Raw genomic sequence first — 19,572 nt, 5'->3', positions numbered from 1 at the left:
CAATTTCATTCTTTGTTTTGTCGATATAGTAACGGAACAAACTCATTTGGTACAGAAAATACACGATAGAGATCAAATCCATTAGCCCAGCAAAAACAGTGTTTAATTTTAGTACAGGTCTTAAAGTACCAACCTATGCAAACCATTTGGTAGTAAATTTGCACCTTCTAAAAGACCCCCAGCTTGACATGTGTTTTATCAGTTACCTATATCTTTCAGTGACTACAGTACATATTGATCTACTGTGGTAGCATTCTTTTCCCCCTAATGTCTTGACCATACATTGAACCAAATTGTGATACAGATGAGATTAAGTGAAAGCAAAATTTTCAAATAGGTACAAATTCATAAAAAAATACAATGGGAAAACTTAAGAAACCACTAGATGGTGTGATGGTACAGTTTTGAAAAATGTACATGTAAATCAAATATTGAAAATACTGATCAGAAGCTAGGATATCAAATTTTCCAGTCAGCATTAGTCATTTATTTAAAATTAAGTTATACATAACACAAATTTTTAAGTTAAGGCAGCAGGTGAAGATTAGATGTTGCATTCCAGTGTTCATCTCCACATCTCTCCTTGGGTTTCGTTGTAACTTCGATCATAAAACAGTCTTCTCTTGTTTTGAAAGTGGCATGGTGCTCTCACAGTACTTGTACATAGTTCTTTGGGACCAGGGCCCGTTTCCCCTTTAAATCCCCAAGGAACCATTCATCATCTGTAGACTCCACATTGGTTATGATATCCCCGACCTGAGAGAGAAGGAACAAGAGGTGTTCTGAATGGCAGTGGTGTCAAATATGTTTATTTAATACCTGAAGTTGTGCAATTTAAACAAGAACAAGTGGGGGAAATGGTCAATCCAAACCTTCAGAGAGAGCTCCTCATCACAGTCTGATGTGAAGTTAAACAGAGCGCGGGCTCTGCCACCAACAGCAGCTGCAGGCGGCTGGTTGTTAGACTGCGGGCCTGTGGAAGAAGGCATTTAAAAATGATTGTGTATATGTTTGTATGAAAATCAATTTAATTCATCCCTAATGCTTCCTAATAATTTGGTACTTTCCTTTAAATTATGGAATTGTAAACCCATCAACAGTTAATCATTAAATCAATTCCAAGATAACTTAATGGTATGTGTCACTGAAAAAACTTACAAAGATAATTGCTGGTTTCCTTGAAATGCTTGACAAGATTCAATGTATTTATTTAAAATAGATGTATTTATAGACAATGGTCTAAACTAGGGATGATGAATAAGAAAAAGCAGAGTATTCTGATAGGATCAGTACATAAAAAATATAAAGTCCACATGTATGTTATAATGAGCAAAGTGAAGAAATGTGATAAATAATATAAATGTTTGTTTATATTGTTCTCTGAAGTAACCCATCGTTTATTTCCCACATTTTATTACCTTTATTATTAATATCAATTAAGAGTTGATTATAATAAGTAAGATACATCACATGGAGGCACTTTGAGACTGATACTCCTAAATGTTTGTCTTGCTTGACAGGCTCATGTTCAGGTAGACAAAAGTAACAGATTGAAGAACTAGAGATAACAATGCGCATTAGGCAGTGAGTATGTCATATCAAAAACAAACCAGTGCTTTGAAAACTTCATACCTGTGCCGCTCTCAATGAAAGCTCTGGGGAAAATGCCCTCTCTGCCGTTTAGCCGCCCACAGCTCCACTCTGCGTCCACATGCTGGGTGATGAGGATACGATCGCCCTGTTGGATAGACAAGTCGCCTTCTGAATTCCCGACAAAGTCATACAGAGCCACCACCCACTCCCCACTGGACTGAGAGGCCTGCAGAAGGAGCAGAACAACAGGAATGAGGGTCAAGTTATTTATGCTTCAAATACAGAATGTCAACAAATGTGAAATAATTGGCTGGAATTTTTATTTTATTTTTATCCTGATAATGTGTTTAACAAAACCAGCTTCTTCTTTAATGATGGCTCTGCTACTACAAATATGAGTTACCTGAGCAGGTTTGACAACTTCAGGGTGTGTACTCTTGGAAGCCACCATGCCTGTGGAAAAATAATGGTGTACAGGTTACAAAAAATATAGTGGCTGTACGGTGCTATCTAATCAGCAGACAAATGAAAATAGAACCAAAATCCCATTACATATTTGTAGTATTTCAGTATGGGTGTATTCTTCGACAACTTAGTACTTTCAGAATATGAGGTGATATACATTTTAAATATAAATGGCAGAATCTTTTATTGAACAAGTAAATAAATGATGCATGTAGTCTGTATTTCGTTACCATGATGTTATTCAAAAAACCTCTGAAACAAGATCTTAAATTAGATAAAAAGATGAAATACTTTAAAAAGGATGTTTCCTGAGAGAGCAATCGTATCTGCTTCTGATTATAGAAAAAAAGAAAGACATTCTGTGACAGTTAAGTTTATAGTTTTTTTGAGATAATTTAAAAAAATCTAATGAATCAAGAACCCATTCTTTATTTATTTATTCAAATCAGGGAATTCAATTTAACAGCAAACTCAATCATTTAAAATGTGAATTCTGGACCTTGTTTATACTAAACTCCGGCCTCCTGCCTTTATTGCAGTGTGTGTCACTGTGCAGAGACCTTTTGTGAACAGCTATTTAATGAAACCGAGACAGAAGCACAAATTCCAGACATGCCACAGAGGGAAATGCCAGCCAACGTAAATGGAAAAGGATGGACAAAGGCTTTTCAAGGCTTGACAGCCTTTCTTTTATTTCAGTACAGGGATCAGAAGGGTGACACGTTGGTGTAGTGTAAATATTCTCATTTTAAGACATGGCAAAGTATATCACAATTTTGACTCAACCTTATCAGCCATAGCGTAGAAAGAATGGTTAAGTTTGTGTTTTCTTACCAGGCAGTGGTATCCTGAAGGGCTGTGTCTGCTTCTGATTTGGGGGTGGAGGCAGATCTTCAATGATCTCCACAAAGCTCAGAGGAAAGATTCCAGTGGAGGTGCCATTTTTCCCCCGAGCCCACTCCTCTTCTACAATCTCCATCAGCTGGATCACATCCCCCTCAGAGAATGACAGCTCATCACTTTGATCCCCCTCGTAGTCGAACCTCGCAACACATCTCGGGCCACTTTAGGGGAGGGAACAATGTTTTAAAACACCAGGTAATATCATCGATGCAGTTTCCACATGCAAACACACGTTATGATGTAAATAAAAGTACCTGATCTTTACAGACGGTGGCCTTGTGGGAGGTTTTGGTGAATTTGACTGATTGGAAAAATAAAAATGATATTATTGAATTCATAAATCATGGTTAACGTCTCTAAATAAAAGCTTTGTAGAAAAGTAAAGAGGGTGAAAAATGTATTCAAATGATGTAAACTTACCAGAACTTTGGCATGATTAATTGGAAAGAAACCAGTTGATCCTCTACAGGTGCCACTGTACCACTCACTGTCCACTTTCTCCACCATGGTCACTACATCTCCTGCTTTCAGAGCCAGCTCCCCTGGACCACCTGTGCACAACAAACACAACAGCTGTTTATGGCAGTACTAAAATAAACCTAAAAATACAAAATAAATAAATGATCAACAGCTAATTGTTTTAAGGAATTTCAGGTACAATTATGTTTTGTATTCATTATTCATTTTCAGCCAGCCTGTTCCTAATCTTTTAAAAAAGATTACACCTTAAAAGGCCCAGGTTGAATGAAAATAATACCAATCCCATATATGTGTTTTTGGTCCCCCGGTAAAGTTGGTTAGCATCAGCTAGCATAAATACAGTGAGCAGCCTGAATCTCTGAAGTGAAAAATAAATCGCTTCATTTGGTTAAAGGTTGTTACTGTAAATGTGAGTTTTCTATAAAAAAAAAAAAAAAAAAAAGCTATCAATTTCTTTTAGTTTCGCTAGGCTAAGCAAAGCGTATTTAAAAATATCTGTTATTTTAGTTTGTTTGCCTTCTGATACAACATTTATATTGATGGATTTAAGTGAGTGTTTTTGAATTATTTTTCACAAATGCACATTAAAGTGATATCAGTCTTCTCTTTGAGCTCTTTGCAACAAAGCAAGTAAGAGTATTTTGGAAAAATGTCTAACCTTTCTTTAATCCACTGTCTTATATTAGTGCCACTGCTTAATTTAATTTCAGTTGGTAAAAGTAGCTGTTTGATTTCTCACCTGGATTGAAGTCATGTACAGCCTGCACCTTTAGCCCAGCTCCACCTGATCCTGCTGGAACGACACTCTACAGGGAGAGCACAAAGACACTTCAAGGTTAATGCACCAGAGCCCACTGGACACAAAGAACAAGTTAAGTCTCACACATTAGAGACATGCTTACCCCCATGGCTTTAGGACAAGTTACCTGTTGTGGGGACATGTGTGAGAAGGGGGAAAGCGGCGTTATGACTTTCAAGCGAGACTTATTGACTCTTCCTTTAGCGTCTCCAACTTGGCACTCAAATGTATTGTGGTCAACATCCTCTAGCAGCAGAAGCACCTCATTTTTCTATTGAAAAGGACCAAGAAAGGTAGAAACTGTTACTCAAGTGTATTCTGAAGTATTAAGTCCTTTTATAGGCAATTAAGACAATGTTGCAATTTTATGCATTTGAGCTGTTGACAATACTTCAGATACCTGAAACGAAAGTTCTCCTGTATAACTCCCATTGTAGTCAAAGGATGCAATCCCATGAGGCAGTTCAAGCTGGTGAATGAAAGCAAATATAACAGAGATGCTCATTAAGTAAGTATTTTTAAAACACAACTATACAGCTACAAACTGTGCACTGAGGATTTCTCACAGTGTAGCCGTTGTAGAGACAATGGCCAGGGCTGGGCCTCGGAGGTAAGGCAGGTCCTGTCCTTTGGGGTTTCTGTGAGTTGAGTTTAGGTGAAACGTCCCAGGATGATAAGTGGAATTGACTTGTGGCCTGAGGGCTTGGTGGGGGAGGTCTTCCTGGTCCTGTTTTGGCCGGAGGTGGGCGACGTGGAAGGGATTGGTTCGTACTTGGCCTCCTGAAGTGCAACACCACCATCAAGACGAGTTAAGGTGCATCTTTACAAACTCATTCAAACTTTAATGAACAGACCTGTTTCTCCTCCACTTACCGAGGTGGTAGAGAAGGTTCCCGCCCAGATTGGAAAGACTCCTGAAGAGTAATTCAAAAGGGCAGTTTTATAAGCACTAAAACAAAAGCATAGTCTTCAACACTGGTAGACATGGAAACCAGGCTACAACACGTAGCATTCAGCTGCAGCTAGCTTCAGCTCAACAGCAGGCAATGTGTACCTGGGGCTACAACAGTTTCTTTGTTTGTGGAAAGCATTGGAAAGAAGAAGCAGGTACTATAAGCCAAAAGTCGACAGAGAAAATAATCTGATTTAGAGAGACTCTCTGAGCTCAGAATGCACCAAAGCATAGTTGTTAAAAAATATACTGTATGCTAAAAATAGAAACACTAGGTCAAGGCACAAAGAAAACCCCCAGATTATTTTCCTGATTTATTCAATGAAAAACTTCTGCAGTGTGAGGAAACATTTGCTAATTTTGTAAAGGTTTCTGATCGTGCAGTGTGTTGTCAAAAATCACCTGGAGGGGGAGGACCTGTACCCGACTTTGGTTGTGGTTCACTGAGGTGTTTGGGTAACCTACAGGCCTCTGAGCAGGGAGGGGAGGGGGGCTGTCCTGGAAATTATCTGAAACTGAGGAGAGATCTCTTAAAAAACAAAACACTCCAATGTTTTCGCCAATTAAGACATAGAAAGGCTCATAAAAATAGTAGCACAGGTACTACATTTAAAATATTAATGGTCTATACAAAACAGTGTTTCACATTTTCAAATTATGTTCTGAGAGCAAACATTTCAACAATCTGAGGGAGATGGACTTACATGAATTTGTTTTACTGGGGACCCTAATGGTGGTGGGTCTCCGTGTTAAAGTTTGTCTGGTGAAAGATCCTCCATTGCTGTCAACGCTACGCTGAGGCTTGGCCGGGCTGTAATCTAAACAGAGGGAAACTTGACTGTAAATCTTCATATTAAGGTTATCAGGAAGCGCCAACCGTTGTAATTATTAGCACTGGAGCCGTGAGCCAGTTTGCCTAGAAAACTATGAAGTTGAACACGCCTATATCAAAACTAACATGTTTAATCATCAAACAAATCTATCAAAGGAAGTATGTATGTCCTGTGTCTTTAATAACGACCATCTATATTCATTCAGCATCACCATGCAGCATCACTGCCCAGCTGTTGACTATCATAAGCAGTTACAAGTTGAAAAACTGCCACGTCTACACATCAACAATTAAGAGATATGTAACATTGGTTAGTATGCTTTAGAGGAATTAGAAGGGGAATTTTTGAATTTCGTTAAGCGCCATACTTGCTGTTTCCCCATTCGTATTCTTTTAATGCCAAGCTAACTAATCTGATACCGCTTCATGCTCCAACTCTGCCCTTATACACGAACAGGTCCAAGTTTCTAATCTGACTTTCTAAATGAAATTAAGAAAGAGCATAGGGAAAAAGAAACACAATGTTTGACTTTCTCAACACTTTAAACCAAATTTTTGCTATGTGCTTTTAACAGATTTGCTGCCTTAAACATGTTCTTGTTACTTCTTTCTTGATCGTTTATATGACAAAATAAATTATTTAAGCTCCTTTAAAGAAATATTGTTTCATTTCAGTTTTGTTTCCCACCTGTGGACAAGTAAATCAATATTTTGATGAACGTCCTTTTTAGAGAAGTATTTTGTGCTACTCCAGATACAACTGAAAGCAACATGCTACTTACTTGTTGGACTTTCCACGTGTACATTCTCTCTGGTCATGGAGGCTGAGTTGTGGTTGTTTATGTTGAGGTTTGGTTTCAAAGGTTCCCTTACAGGCCTCACTGGAGGTGCAGGAGATCTAACTGGAATCGGTTCATCTTCACAGATGCATTCGGATCTTGTCAGTACAGATGGACGTCTCTTTGGGATCACCGCCTTGTCGTGTATAGTCTCTAGTTCATCTCTTACAGACTGTCCAACTGGTTTCTTTGGGGCCTGAGGTTTCGGGGCTGGTGTCGGGGGTGTTTGGGGCGTGTTTGTAACATTTTGATATTCTTCAGTACTTCGGTTAAATTCAGGTCTTTGAGCAGGTTTAGCAGCTACTGGAGGTTTGCTAGCTGGCTTCCTGGGTTTGGGTTCTGGTTTGGATGGCTCAACATTTCTCTCCTCTGCACTACTCTGGCTCTCAAAGGCCTGGATCCTCGAACGGATATCACGTTGACTGTGGTTGATGCTCATTTCGCAACCAGCATCTTCACCTTGTAAGGCCTCTTTTGATTGATTAGCAGCGTCAGTGCTTTCCTCACACTCGTTATCAGCACTAAAAACCTCCAATAACTCCTTTAAATACTTATTTGAGGAGACTTCTTCTGGATCAGATTGAACGTCGTCACAGCTATCACTGAGCCTGACCAAAGGTTGATCTTTTACCTCTTCTGTATCACTTACGTTTAGTTTTTTGGTACGAGGAAGTGGAACAGGCCGTTGACTGCTATCTGAGTCGGGACAAGAGGGAATGGTTTCAGCAGCAGGGGCAGGAATATGATTTTTAGGATTATCCCAGTGCACAATGACAGATCTTTGTGTGGAATCGGTTTGCTTCTTTTGCTTCAAATCTGTCTTGGAGTAACTTTGGCCCGCAGTGCTTGTGGGTAAAGGTGTTCCAGCAGTCTCAGTGGTTGGTTCTTTAACTGCTAGTTTGGGTAGTGATGGCCTAGGTGGTTTTTTTGGTGTTTTACCTGAAGGAAAGAAAAAAGAAACAGAATTATAGAGCAAAATGAATACTTAAAGCTCCTGTGAGGAGTTTTTAGCTGGTAATGAAACGGACTGAAATTCATACTGACAGCTCTTTATTACCTACAAAAGAAAAGTAGATCACCAGAGGAATACTGATCATTGTTATATTGATATTATTGATGCCTCAAAACACTGGTGGAGGGTTGGTGTCAGATGAATTGATTGACAGCATGCCGCATAAACAGCTTAACATTTTCCACTACAAAGATTCTTGATGAGTGATACATTTGACATTTGACAAAAGACAGTTTTTTTTAAAAGAAAACACTACTCAAACATGTACAGGACAATATCAGCAGAGATACATTTTACCGCTTTGTCCACAGGGGGCGCCAAAATTGAAAGAAACCAAAAGTTTCTCACAGAGGCTTTAAACATAAAGTGAAGTAAGTATATATGACACCCTAGTGATACTTCTATGGCTCACCAGTGGGTTTTTTCCCTGCTGTCTGTGGAGTAGCACTGCACCGTGGTGTGGAGGTGTCTTCCCTAACAGGGTCGGTCTGTGTGGCGCTTGTGGTCCTGCGGGGGGCTGCAGTGGGTTTGACGATGTGCTCTTCCTTGGTCTTCTCCTGAATCACCTGGTCATAGGATGGTGGGGGCTAAGTCACGAAAAAGAGAACTGTTTACACCCCCCTGCACACTATGTTTAGTAGTGTGTCAGGATATTTTATTAGGAGGCTATACTGTAGCTGCGTTTGAGGCTATTGAAGTTATGTCCTAAAACTATTTTAAGCTGACAAACAATAAAGGGAGTTAATAATCTATAAATCAAAAAAATACATTTGGTGTTTTTTTTATGGCTATGCAGCATCTGAAATCAACCCTTATAGGATGGAACAAATTTCCATCCCAAAGTTTTCCATGTTGCACAGTGCAGGAAGTGTTTGGGACCATATGTTGGAAAATGTAAAAAAAATATTGTTTGTTTTTATTTTCTTGTTTCTAAAGAAATATTCATATCCACCTTAGTACAATAGCCACACAACAGCCTGTCAAAGTACCCGCAGACAAGGCCTACCTGAGAAACAGTCTGAATGCCCGCAGACCAGCCTGACTGAGGAGGAGGGAAAACCACAGACGCTCCTGAGAACCAGCTGCTACTGGCCAGAGGTTCTGCCGAGACGATTGTGATCTCTGGCCGCCTAAAGTACAAAACAATACACATCAATGGCACGAATCTAAAACCCCATAATACTCATCCACATCCAAAAAGATTGATAGTTTATTCTTGTTTAAAATTGGACTTCTTTTAAGATTAAGTCACAAAATATACTTCTCATATTAGTATCATTTGTTAGGCAACAAAATCTACCACCTACAGCCGCCTGTTTCAATCTGAGTCTGCATCAATGTGAAGCTAAATACATGATCATGAAATAACATCATCGGTGGCGGCAGTAGCTCAGTCCGTAAGGATCCAGGAAGTAACAGTTCATGCCCCAGTAAGGGCCAAGTCTGGAATTTGTTCTGGTTGCTATAGGTGTCAGTTCTGAGCACTGACATAGAGCCCTTGAGCAAGGCACTGAACCCCTAACTGCGAGGGGCACCAGTCACTGTGCAGCCCCCTCACTCTGACATCTCTCCATACATGCAATGTTTACAGGTCCTGATTTTTGCTTGAATGTATTTCAGGTCTACATAGAGCGAAAAAGTGAATGTCCCTCAGGATTACTGAAGAAAATTGACAACAATAATAGTGTTAGTTCTTCTGTTTACATTACCTTCGTTCTCTGGTAAGGTCACTCTGAGAGTTTGTTCTTGCTGAAGGGAAAGTCACAATGATAAACATTTTATTATTCACCAGCTTAGAACAAATATTTTACAATATGATTCTTCCATTTATGAGTTTACACAATACAATTTTATTGCTGTTTTCTAAATTATGTGACAAAGTGAAATATCGGAAGGGCCAAAAAAATCCCCCCTGAAAAGTAATATACTCCCCAACTAAATAATGCTACAATTTATAATTGTATTTATCGACATACAATAGATTAAAACTTGCTGTACTGGTTATCGAATCAGTTCAGTTTGAGCAAACTTACTTCTTTTGATAGCAGCTCGTATGGAAGACAGAGGTCCTTGGCTGAAAGGAAAGTAGGCCAGTTAACATTAATCATTAAGTAGTGGGGTTCATACAAAACAAAGGCAGTTTAATAGCTTTGAGGTGACTCAACTGTTATCCCTTAGCAACACAATAATACATTGTCAATGTACAGTAGATGTTGTTTGTTCTGTAGTTATGCAAAGATAAAGGACTTAAAGTAATGTTTAATTACAAAATTAAAAATAATGATGAAGAAAAGTGACGAGAAATTACTGATACTTCAGATTTTTTAAGGTCTTTTCTTTTCATATTATAAAACAGTATGGGACACTACGTAGTGCATGTTAGTATTCAGCAAAATTGTGAAAGAGAGCCATCGTGCTTACAGAGATATGAACATAAAAGCGGAAGCGCCACTTGTAAACTCACGCTGAGTCATGAGTTTATAAAAAAAAAAAAGCAGAAAACTATTGTATATAAGAATTGTGTCAACATTAGAGCAATGAACAAAAGTAACGGTGGAAATGGTTTATAGTATTTGGATGTAGACTGTTCTGATTTTTATGAAGTGAACAGCAGTAAAGCTACAGCACAACTATTCAACATTTCACAGTTTAATCAATGAAATTATATTTTGTACTGCAGGTTAAAGAAAACTACTAAACTAAGTTTACACCACGAAACATACTTTTTAGTCATGCAAAAAGTAATAAATTATAGGTGTTATATAACAGGATAATGACATCCTATAGCTGTATTTCTTGTGCTCAGTAGAAATCCACCTACTTACATCAACATGGTGCCCAGTAGGTGTTACTGATTCCAGGTAAACAAAGACTTTACTGAAAACAACGCCTTATCAACACACAGGAGCAGCTTCTTACCTCTCAATGCAGAAGATTACTAATCCTTAAATTGAATCACTTTCTATATCAAAATGTTAAGATCCCATTTCTTTATATTTTTTCCTCGCATGGTGTCGAGATCAAACAAATCTGTGCACAACAGTGTCTTTACCAAAGCTATGGCTAATTCTCCTGACAGTGGAGGCAGGTGCATCATTAACACATTTGCTGCTCATTAAGGACTGACTGCAGGAGGGTGATATAAATGATCTGGGGAAAAGACGAACGCTAAAAGCCCCTAACAATGTAGTTTATTTAACTGATAATCTTAGCTGTGAATACAAGTAGCCAAAAGCATTGTGTGATAGCCATAAAAAAATGCAATATTTTCTTAATCTCTATGAGGTCTTCCAGTGTGAGTGAAATGGCTTTCTATAATGTCTGTAAACATCAACTCAAATGTGCAGCATGACGTTTCTGTCCTTGTGTTGAGCTTCTGTCTGTCAGTCAGTGAAAACAGATCAGTGTTTTGTTTGGTCCATTCACAACCTCACCATCAGCACAATGACTGTTAAAGGGGTAGAGCTGCGTTCACAGCAACCCATCGAGTTATGGGAAAGTTAACAAGAGTTGGTGGATCCATAACCTTTAATAGTAATGCAAAAAGAAGAAATCCATACTGGAGGTAAACTGACATACCTTGAATGTGAATGATCCGGCTTAGTTCTTTCAGGGTGATCTGTAAAGACAGGGTTATGGTGTTAATACTGATTTGTAGAAAAGAAAGATAACATTCTGGTACTTATTAAAGCTCCTGTGAAGAGTTTTAGCTGGTTATGAAACTGACTGAAATCACTACTAATGCTTCTTCAAGACCACAAAAGAAATATAGATTACGATTCATAGTTATTTTTATTGTACAGCCTATTTTTTTTTCCATCCCAATAGATCGCCAATGAGTGATACGTTTGACTTTTGAAAAAAAGCTGGATATGACATTTTTTTGTCAGAAAGCACTACATACTGCATATACATATAAAGGGCCAAATCATTAAAGAGATTAGAGATTTAACTTTTCCCAGATATATGTGTCAAATATATCTGGGAAACTTTCTATTTTAGTCAAATACATTCATTGCATTAATATAAAATCCACACTTAAAAAATTCTTGATATCAATGTGCTAATTGTCCAACAACACACACTTATTTGTATAGTGACAAGTATGGAGCTGATGCTTCAAACTACAGCTTTCATAGCCTAAGCTAGTATGCAATGTCCGTCCCCAGATGGGCCTTTAAAATACATAAAACTCAACAATATCACCAGTACAGTACTCAAGAATCTCTGAGTGTTAAAACTTCATATATCCGATGGAATTCTTACACTGCTAAATCCAGGTCAGTGTCAAGGTTGTCATTGTGTTATCTCCAATCAGATACACAAGACTTAAAATCAGACAAAGACAATAGGGTTAAAGTATGTACCTTCAGATGTAATGGTCCATGAAAGTGTCTATATTCATGAGTTAACAGTGAGGGGCTTGTATCACTATCAATACAGTAAATTGCCCCATCATTTAAGTGAACTGCATTAAAATAATGAATCAAAATATATAGACAGGACTATTACAAATATTTCACAATAATTTTGATCGAGTGTGAATTGAAAACAAGAAGACAAAAAGGAATGCTGGGGTCACCTTTAAGTTGGTCAATGTACTGATAAGTGGCTACTGGTCGCTGCTTTGCATCTCATAAGTTGAAAAAAAAACTAAACATCAGAAACAGTGGATCAGCCTTGTCAGGTACACAGCACTTGTTTGTTAGCATTAGCCATCATAAGCTACCAGACCAAGCACAGGTGGATGTCTTAACTCAGAAGTTGAGTACAGTATCCGTAAAAGAATAGATATGTCAAAACGATATTCTCCATCAAGTCATTAGCATAGTTGCTATTACACTAAGAATGGACTTTATGATCTTGAAATACAAGAACCTAACCCCAGCTAGCTGCAGCAGTAATCAAATCTATCTGGATGAACCAGTTGGCCTTAAACAATCCTTTATATGCTAACGATCCATAATGGCTGGTAGTTTCCTCGAAACTATGAAACATTCATTTATTCCGAGCAGCACAGCACATTTCCTTGTTTTAACATCTCAAGAGTTTAAATCTTGTACATTTTATTTCACCTAATTTACAAATAGTAGATTAACAGATGAGTCCAAGTATTTCTGCTTTAACTGAAAAAACACAAAATAAACCCAAAAAGTGGATTGAAATTGAAAACATTAAGCTTTGTGATTGGACATAGCTGTACTGAACGTTCTTAAACAGAGTAAGCTGAGAATGGATGCAGTATGGTTTACAGATACGATTATGTGATTGGATTTTTTTTTCCCCCACAGTAAAGCCCGATGGCAAATGTACGTAATACATATTTTTTGTTAAAAGAAATAAAAAACTAATATAAAATAACTAAAATAAAATCATCTAAAATGACAACTTTTAAATCACATCCTCACACACACACACACAATACACTTTGCTCTGATGTTTTCAGGTCCTATTTGGCACTCTCATTAGTTTCATGTCACACTCCAAAAAACTAAACAGTTCAAAGCGTAATTCCACATCACTTTCCCTTGGTGGTGTAAGTATTTATCAGTAATAAAAATCAATCTAAAGAATAGCTTGTATTAAAGATATGAACCAGGCAGGTGTTGAAGTCAGCACTGTTGTCATTGCCTCCAGAAACCATGAAGTCAATTCCAGTCCAATCCACCTGTCACACCTGTTATCTGTTAGCGCCACAGCGCTACACTGCCCCAAGTTACACTATTTACAGAGAGCTGCTGCATGTTGACATTACAAGACTAAGCATATCTCCGTATTAATGTACATACAGTCTGAGAGACATGACTAATACAGCACACTGACCTGTTATGTGTTGTTGCCCTCTCTAGAATATCTCTGTTGTGATACTGTGCAATGATGTCCCTACCTGAGAGAAATCCAAAGAGCAATCAAAAAGTCTTCAGCATCAGAGGAATGTTTCCACTCTCCTGGTCCATGGGTAAAGTGTTAAAAGAGTGTGACAAACACTTTAACCAGCAGTCACACACCCACAGACAACAGAAATGAGAGGGAGGGCCCTGTAATGCCTCAGCTCTCCTGTGTCTACCTGGCAAATCTGATGAACTGGAATGTGGTCATTCAGGAAGTGGAGGCTGTGTGCCACACGACACACTGCTGTCACTGTCTTTTTCTCTTTTAAGTAAAAGGTAACCGGGAAAACTCACAATGCCGTGTGCCATGCGTAACCCGCATAATAACATGTTTGATTGTATCCTGTCAGAAAATCATGGGAAACATGTTTGGCTAAAATAAAGATATGTGAAGCATCTTTCAACCTGGGTTTGTACAGCTGTATAGTAAAGCACTCTATTAACTAAAAAAATAAAAACAATCATTTTATGAAAACCATTTTAAAAAACAGTTCTCTATGAGTGATATACTTCAGTTAATGGATACATTAATAAGCTAAAGGGAAAAAAGGTATGAAAGTACATGACTATTAATAAAAAACTTTAAGTTTGAAGTTTGTTGTTACAACAGTTTTAAGACTCAAAGAGCACAAGAAGAGCCACCCTGGTTTAACTTCCAGACATACATATCTCAAAGACTTTTTTTTAAACGTTCAAGCAGGGGAAAATAGCCAGATAAAGTGCAATATAAGATGAGCTATGAGAGGGAATACAAGGAGATATAAAACTTGCATAAAGGTATGTAGATTAAAAAAACAGTATTCATAAATTGAATCTTAATAAAGCCTGTGAGAACAACACAAGTCCTGCTGCAAACAGGTCAGTCCTGTGTCTATAAAGAGACACATTTAAATGGAAGAGGCTGACAATCACAACTCGCTATGACATCTATTCAAGATTTCATCATATCAAATTTCTAAAAAGTAATACAAATTATCCAGTATGTCAAGGAATAAAGCTAATCGCAACATTTAGCTTCAATGCCAACTGGATTCAGAGTCAGGACTTGTGCCAACAGCTTTACAAGACTGTAATTAGGCACGGAAGTGACAAAAGCCACATGCACAAAGACAATGCTTACATGCAAATTTCTTTAGTGGCATAAAATTCCTGAATTAGTCATTTTAAATGAGCATGTTTGCTAATATGCTAATTAGCACCAAAGACAAAGTTCATTTCAGGGAAACCTGAAGTTGTAACAAATCTCTTTGTGGGCAAAATAGGTGTGTGACAGCTTGATCTGGTCTGACTGCAATGCATCAAACAGATATTGAATATGTTTTAATCTAAACCAAAAAATATTAACCGCTAGTTGTGCAAGACAAAAAAACAAGAAGATACCAAATTGATCATAATTCATACTTTGGTGACCATAGATATCTGGACCAAATATAATCTCAACATGTTGAGATATATTGGTAAGGACAGAAGAAAAGTGGTGAACCAACCAAAAGATCCATAAACAAACAGCAATGACTAAAATTATTCAGTCGAATATTTACAAACTGAGCTAAACTCACTCATTAGAAAGACTTGGAAAGTTTAAGAAAGTGGAAATCCATGCGAGTTACCCGCACGACGACTACCTCCTGAAGTTATGGATTAAGTTTCTAATCAGCATAAACATCTCTTGGTGTTTGTGGGTCATTAGCACCTGAAAAGACACCACAAACACTGGAGAGAGAAAGCTGCTGAAGTCAGCAGGATCAGTTTCCCAACACAGCTGCACCCTCACTTGAACACATGCCGACATTACTCAGCACAGCAGCTGCGAAGATGGGCGGGAACAAAAAGAAAAGACGAGAAAAATAAAAAAGACTGACAATCTGCCTCCTATAGTGTCACACTACACCAACCACAACTTTGTCTGATGCAGTGTTGGCTTAAGTCTTTCTACATGTTAAGCTTAAAGTGGTGTTTTCCAACAGGCAGGGGCAAGTTCAATACAATCATAGTGTGTCAGAGGGGATGAATACCACATTTTTGTTGTTGTCAAAAGATGAGTGTACAGTGCAGATTTGCCCTCACTTGAAAAACACAGACTGTTATGGTGCTGTTGGTGACTAACATGATGTTCGCAGGAGAAGATTACATGTTGTCATGAAGACTGGTGATTCACAGTGGAAACTACCTGAAAAAGGTGGATGATGTGGATCCATAATGCGGAGATCACAGATCACAACACAGATAATTGAATGCGTTATGTTAAAATATTTTTCTGTGCAGACAAGTATAGCTTGTTCATGACACAGCAGCCTGTCCGCCCCGAGAGACTGGCACAAATTCCCATCCAGACAGCTGGTGGGGTCAGGGTGTGGTTTGTGGATGGGGGGGTAGATAGCTGGGCAGGGCAGGGCACAGCAGACTTTGAGTTGTAAGTGTTGATAAACCAGGTGTTGCCAGGAAAAACAAGGAGCGTAAAAAAATCAAAAGCACACCTTACTCTAAACCCTAACAGAGGGATATACTTTGATTGACACAGTTTCAATATGTATGAGACAGCTGACTCAATATGACAGATACTTTTTTGCTGATAATGCAGACTTATTATGTCAATCGGTACAAACTCAAAGGAACACAAATTCCCCTTTTCTCCTCTGATGAGGTGGGAATTTCCATAACCACTACAAGGTTTTAATGTAGCCTTAAGTTTAACATGGTTACAGTCAGAAAATGATGGTTGTCAGAGCTTTACCTGCTGTCACTGATTTTAAAAAAATCAACACAAACACCCTTAAATTAAAAATCCATCAATGATAATTTAACTTCATGGTACAATGACATTTAAAAAAAAACAAAAAACTATTGAAGTGAATGACTTCAATCATTTGACTTGACCTCGACTTGCCCCCCTTCTCCATGCTGTATGAGTTTTTTGTTCCATGGCAACAGAAGCAGAACCAAAAGTAGCCAAGGATTCTAAAACACATCAATAAACATAATAAAGACACATTTGACAAGGTTGTTTTTTAAAAGTTGATCAATGCTGTGATTTCTCACATATCGAGAGTTTTGTTTTGAAGCATAAATCTGTTTATGCATAGAGAAAAAAAAAAAAATCCACAACTCATCCAGATCTCTAAAGGTTTTGGATAGTCTCATTTCTGAATGGCATCAACACAAAACAGCAAACTAATTCTTGATGTAACACCGCACTGCTTATTTGTCAACTATAAATGCAGACTTGATAGCAAAATTTTAATTGATTAAGAGCACAGATAACCTATCTGGAATGTTAGGAATCTTAGAAAACAACAGCATGATTTGATAATGAGAAGCTCTGATGGTAAGTATGTGCTCCGTGATGATTCGCAGTGAATTGGTGAAACGTCACTGCTCAGGCTAATCACTAACTTCACTTCGCTGTTAAAAGTAAAAAAAATAAAAATAATGTAGGCTATTATAAGTTCCTCCGCTCTCTAAAGTATAAACAACATGCCTGTTTTGGACAACAAATGATTAGCTGACCACATCTTTTTTTGACTTGTGACATTTTTCAGCTTATCCCGTTACGACTGGTACCTGTTGTCTGGCTTCTGCTCCGGACGTCCCGCTGGTCTCTGCGCTCCCCCTCTCCCTCCTCTACACGCCGGGCTTCAGCCATCGAGATTTAAAAATGACTTAGAATCAAATAATAATAATAATAATTATAAAATGTATCAAGGGAACTTTTCCTGTAATTGAGCTATTTCATCGACCTTTGCTGTGGATAAGGCATGACATGCTGCCCTGTTCACCAACAGTTGTTTTGAGTTGGTCCTGCCTACAGCAGCAGCCTCTCTCTGCCCGGCTGTGGATGGAGGGAGGTGGTGCCACTCACACGTCAGGACCCCAACACAGGGCAGACCTTTCCGTGGGAATGTGGCCAACATACCGGTAGATAATCACGTGAGCCAAAGATCAGAACTTTTCAGAATAAAATAAAGAAAGTGTTGATTAATGAGTTCAGATTTCCTTTGAAGTTTAAGCTGAGGAGCACTTTGTCCTCATCTGAACTTCAACAATCTCAGCAACATCATAGAGCAACTATCTGTTGAAGATGTGGAAAATAAGATCTGTCTTATGGAATGTTGAATTGTTAGCTCCTCTGTCCAAATGCCCTTGACAACCCCTCCCCCACCCCCAATCACAAAACATTCACAGTAGAAACTTTTCATACAGTATTTCACTTGTTCAGTCATAACCTACCGTCCATCATGATGTTTATCACGGTGTGTCAAGGGCTTATTACAAACGGCAAGCCTCAAAAGTGTCTTTGTAAAGTTGTCTGTATTTAAATATTAAAAATGTTAATTTTATTAAATCTAAAAAAAATAGCCTACTGAAACCAGTCTATTATTTATACCCTAGGCCTACACTACAAGTCATATGCTTAAATGTTTCTTATAGGCCTATAAATAGAAATAGATGCCTACGTATGAATTTATTTCCAAAACAAAAATGAAATTAAATGTTTTATTTTTATTGTTTTAATATCTAGCCTACTATAATTCTAAAATGTGGAAAAAAGTAAAAATAAAGAAACACCCTTCTATAAGTAGGTGTGCCCTAAATGCAGCTTACAGCAGGCTTACTCTATTGTATCTTACTTTTATGTTAGTAGTATTGGAAATACTTTTAATTATCCAATAACGTAGTGATTCTGAGAAGTGCACTTTTTCGAAATGGTTTTTCTGTGGCTTTTGATGTAAAGGCCTTTGTGCTTTCCCCAGAGTATATTCTATCAAACTGAACTACTTAGAGGGATTATACACTGTGGTAGCATATTGCTGCTGTAAACTGAAGTGTTCAAGTGTTGCTGGAAAGAGGAAAAGAAAATACTATTCAACTCTTTTTCCACTAGATGCCGCTAAATATCTGGTGATCCCTGTAGCCTATCCCACAATAAGAAACTAAGACAAAAAATAATAAAAATGACTTTTTCATGTGATCAGTTCAAGCTCAAGAGTTATTAATCATCATCGAGTAGCCTAATAACAGTGAATCGGGGTTTTGAATTCTGTTTTGTATTTTTATTGTAACCTGAGCTATAGATCCTAAAGCACTAATTCTTGCCCGGGCTTTTATATGAATTCAATGGGACCTCGTGGTTTTTAAAACTGGAATACTCGATCCAACAAAGCAAATGGCTATAGGCTAAATAAAACCAATAGGTAATAATGCGGAGAAAGATAGCCTTTATCTTTATTTAAATTACCGAGTTTAATTTATAGAGACAAAAATATATTCGAGGAGAAGTCTTAATTCATGTATCAACTGGAGTGGGGAACAAGATGTGCGAGACTTTATGATATGTTTGTAGATTTTATTTTTTATATTTAGTCTTAAGGCTCTTACTCATCCTCTCCTTCATAGTAGTTCATGATTTCATCCATCAGATGGCGACATGTTGCTGCTGCATCCTTGTCAAATCTGAACTATCGAATCTATTTCCTGTTTTGAAGCATGTCAAGATAAAAAAAAAAAAAAAACTTCATATGAGAACCTGTCTAGCAGAACAAAATATGAAATAAAACTTAATCCTGCGGGAGGGGGTCCTAGAGATGATTGCTTCATTTTGAAGAACACCGAAGCCAGCCTGTTGTCAAACACTTCATGTAGACTAACCAAAGACATACCCTAGACTATAAATGCTGTAACTTTTTATTTGCTTTGTCCTTTTATAATTCACGTCATAAACACGTTTTATTATGATTGAGAATGAAGGCTAAGGCAAAATTAAAACACATGAAACTCTCCAGCAGTCGAGGTGGGTCTGGTGTTGTGG

At 37.9% G+C, this 19,572-nt stretch overlaps 1 protein-coding gene across 2 annotated transcripts; it reads right to left on the bottom strand.

Annotated features, from left to right (window-relative positions):
* Nucleotides 1-77: 77 nt before the first annotated feature.
* Nucleotides 78-17,608, bottom strand: sh3d19 (SH3 domain containing 19). 2 transcript variants are annotated; one of them, XM_029276225.2, is made up of 21 exons: nucleotides 17,328-17,608; nucleotides 11,455-11,494; nucleotides 9,909-9,949; nucleotides 9,585-9,624; nucleotides 8,882-9,005; nucleotides 8,288-8,462; nucleotides 6,807-7,802; nucleotides 5,897-6,010; nucleotides 5,595-5,707; nucleotides 5,114-5,154; nucleotides 4,807-5,020; nucleotides 4,641-4,709; nucleotides 4,368-4,511; nucleotides 4,181-4,247; nucleotides 3,382-3,512; nucleotides 3,216-3,262; nucleotides 2,893-3,122; nucleotides 1,997-2,046; nucleotides 1,633-1,819; nucleotides 873-973; nucleotides 78-756 (listed from the first exon to the last, which is right to left on the bottom strand). In XM_029276225.2, exons 1-21 carry the CDS (start codon nucleotides 17,407-17,409, stop codon nucleotides 649-651), a joined length of 3,114 nt encoding a protein of 1,037 aa, XP_029132058.2. In that variant the 5' UTR covers nucleotides 17,410-17,608; the 3' UTR covers nucleotides 78-648. The 2 variants fall into 2 exon arrangements, with proteins under 2 accessions (XP_029132058.2, XP_065813010.1); XM_065956938.1 differs by having other exon boundaries at nucleotides 8,288-8,441.
* Between the last annotated feature and the right edge of the window lie 1,964 nt (nucleotides 17,609-19,572).

This window comes from Labrus bergylta, chromosome 1 (assembly GCF_963930695.1).
Source record: "Labrus bergylta chromosome 1, fLabBer1.1, whole genome shotgun sequence".
In the NCBI taxonomy this organism is placed as follows: Eukaryota; Metazoa; Chordata; class Actinopteri; order Labriformes; family Labridae; genus Labrus; species Labrus bergylta.
This window is presented reverse-complemented; position numbering and strand designations above follow the sequence as displayed.

Bases quoted from the DNA above. Each gene is read 5' to 3' on its own strand.
- sh3d19 (XM_029276225.2), bottom strand. From the start codon at position 17,409: ATGGCTGAAGCCCGGCGTGTAGAGGAGGGAGAGGGGGAGCGCAGAGAC. The intron at 6,011-6,806 runs GTAAGTAGCATG...CCCTCTGTTTAG, and splicing joins ACACGTGGAAAGTCCAACAA to ATTACAGCCCGGCCAAGCCT. The intron at 3,263-3,381 runs GTAAGTTTACAT...TTTTCCAATCAG, and splicing joins TTAATCATGCCAAAGTTCTG to TCAAATTCACCAAAACCTCC.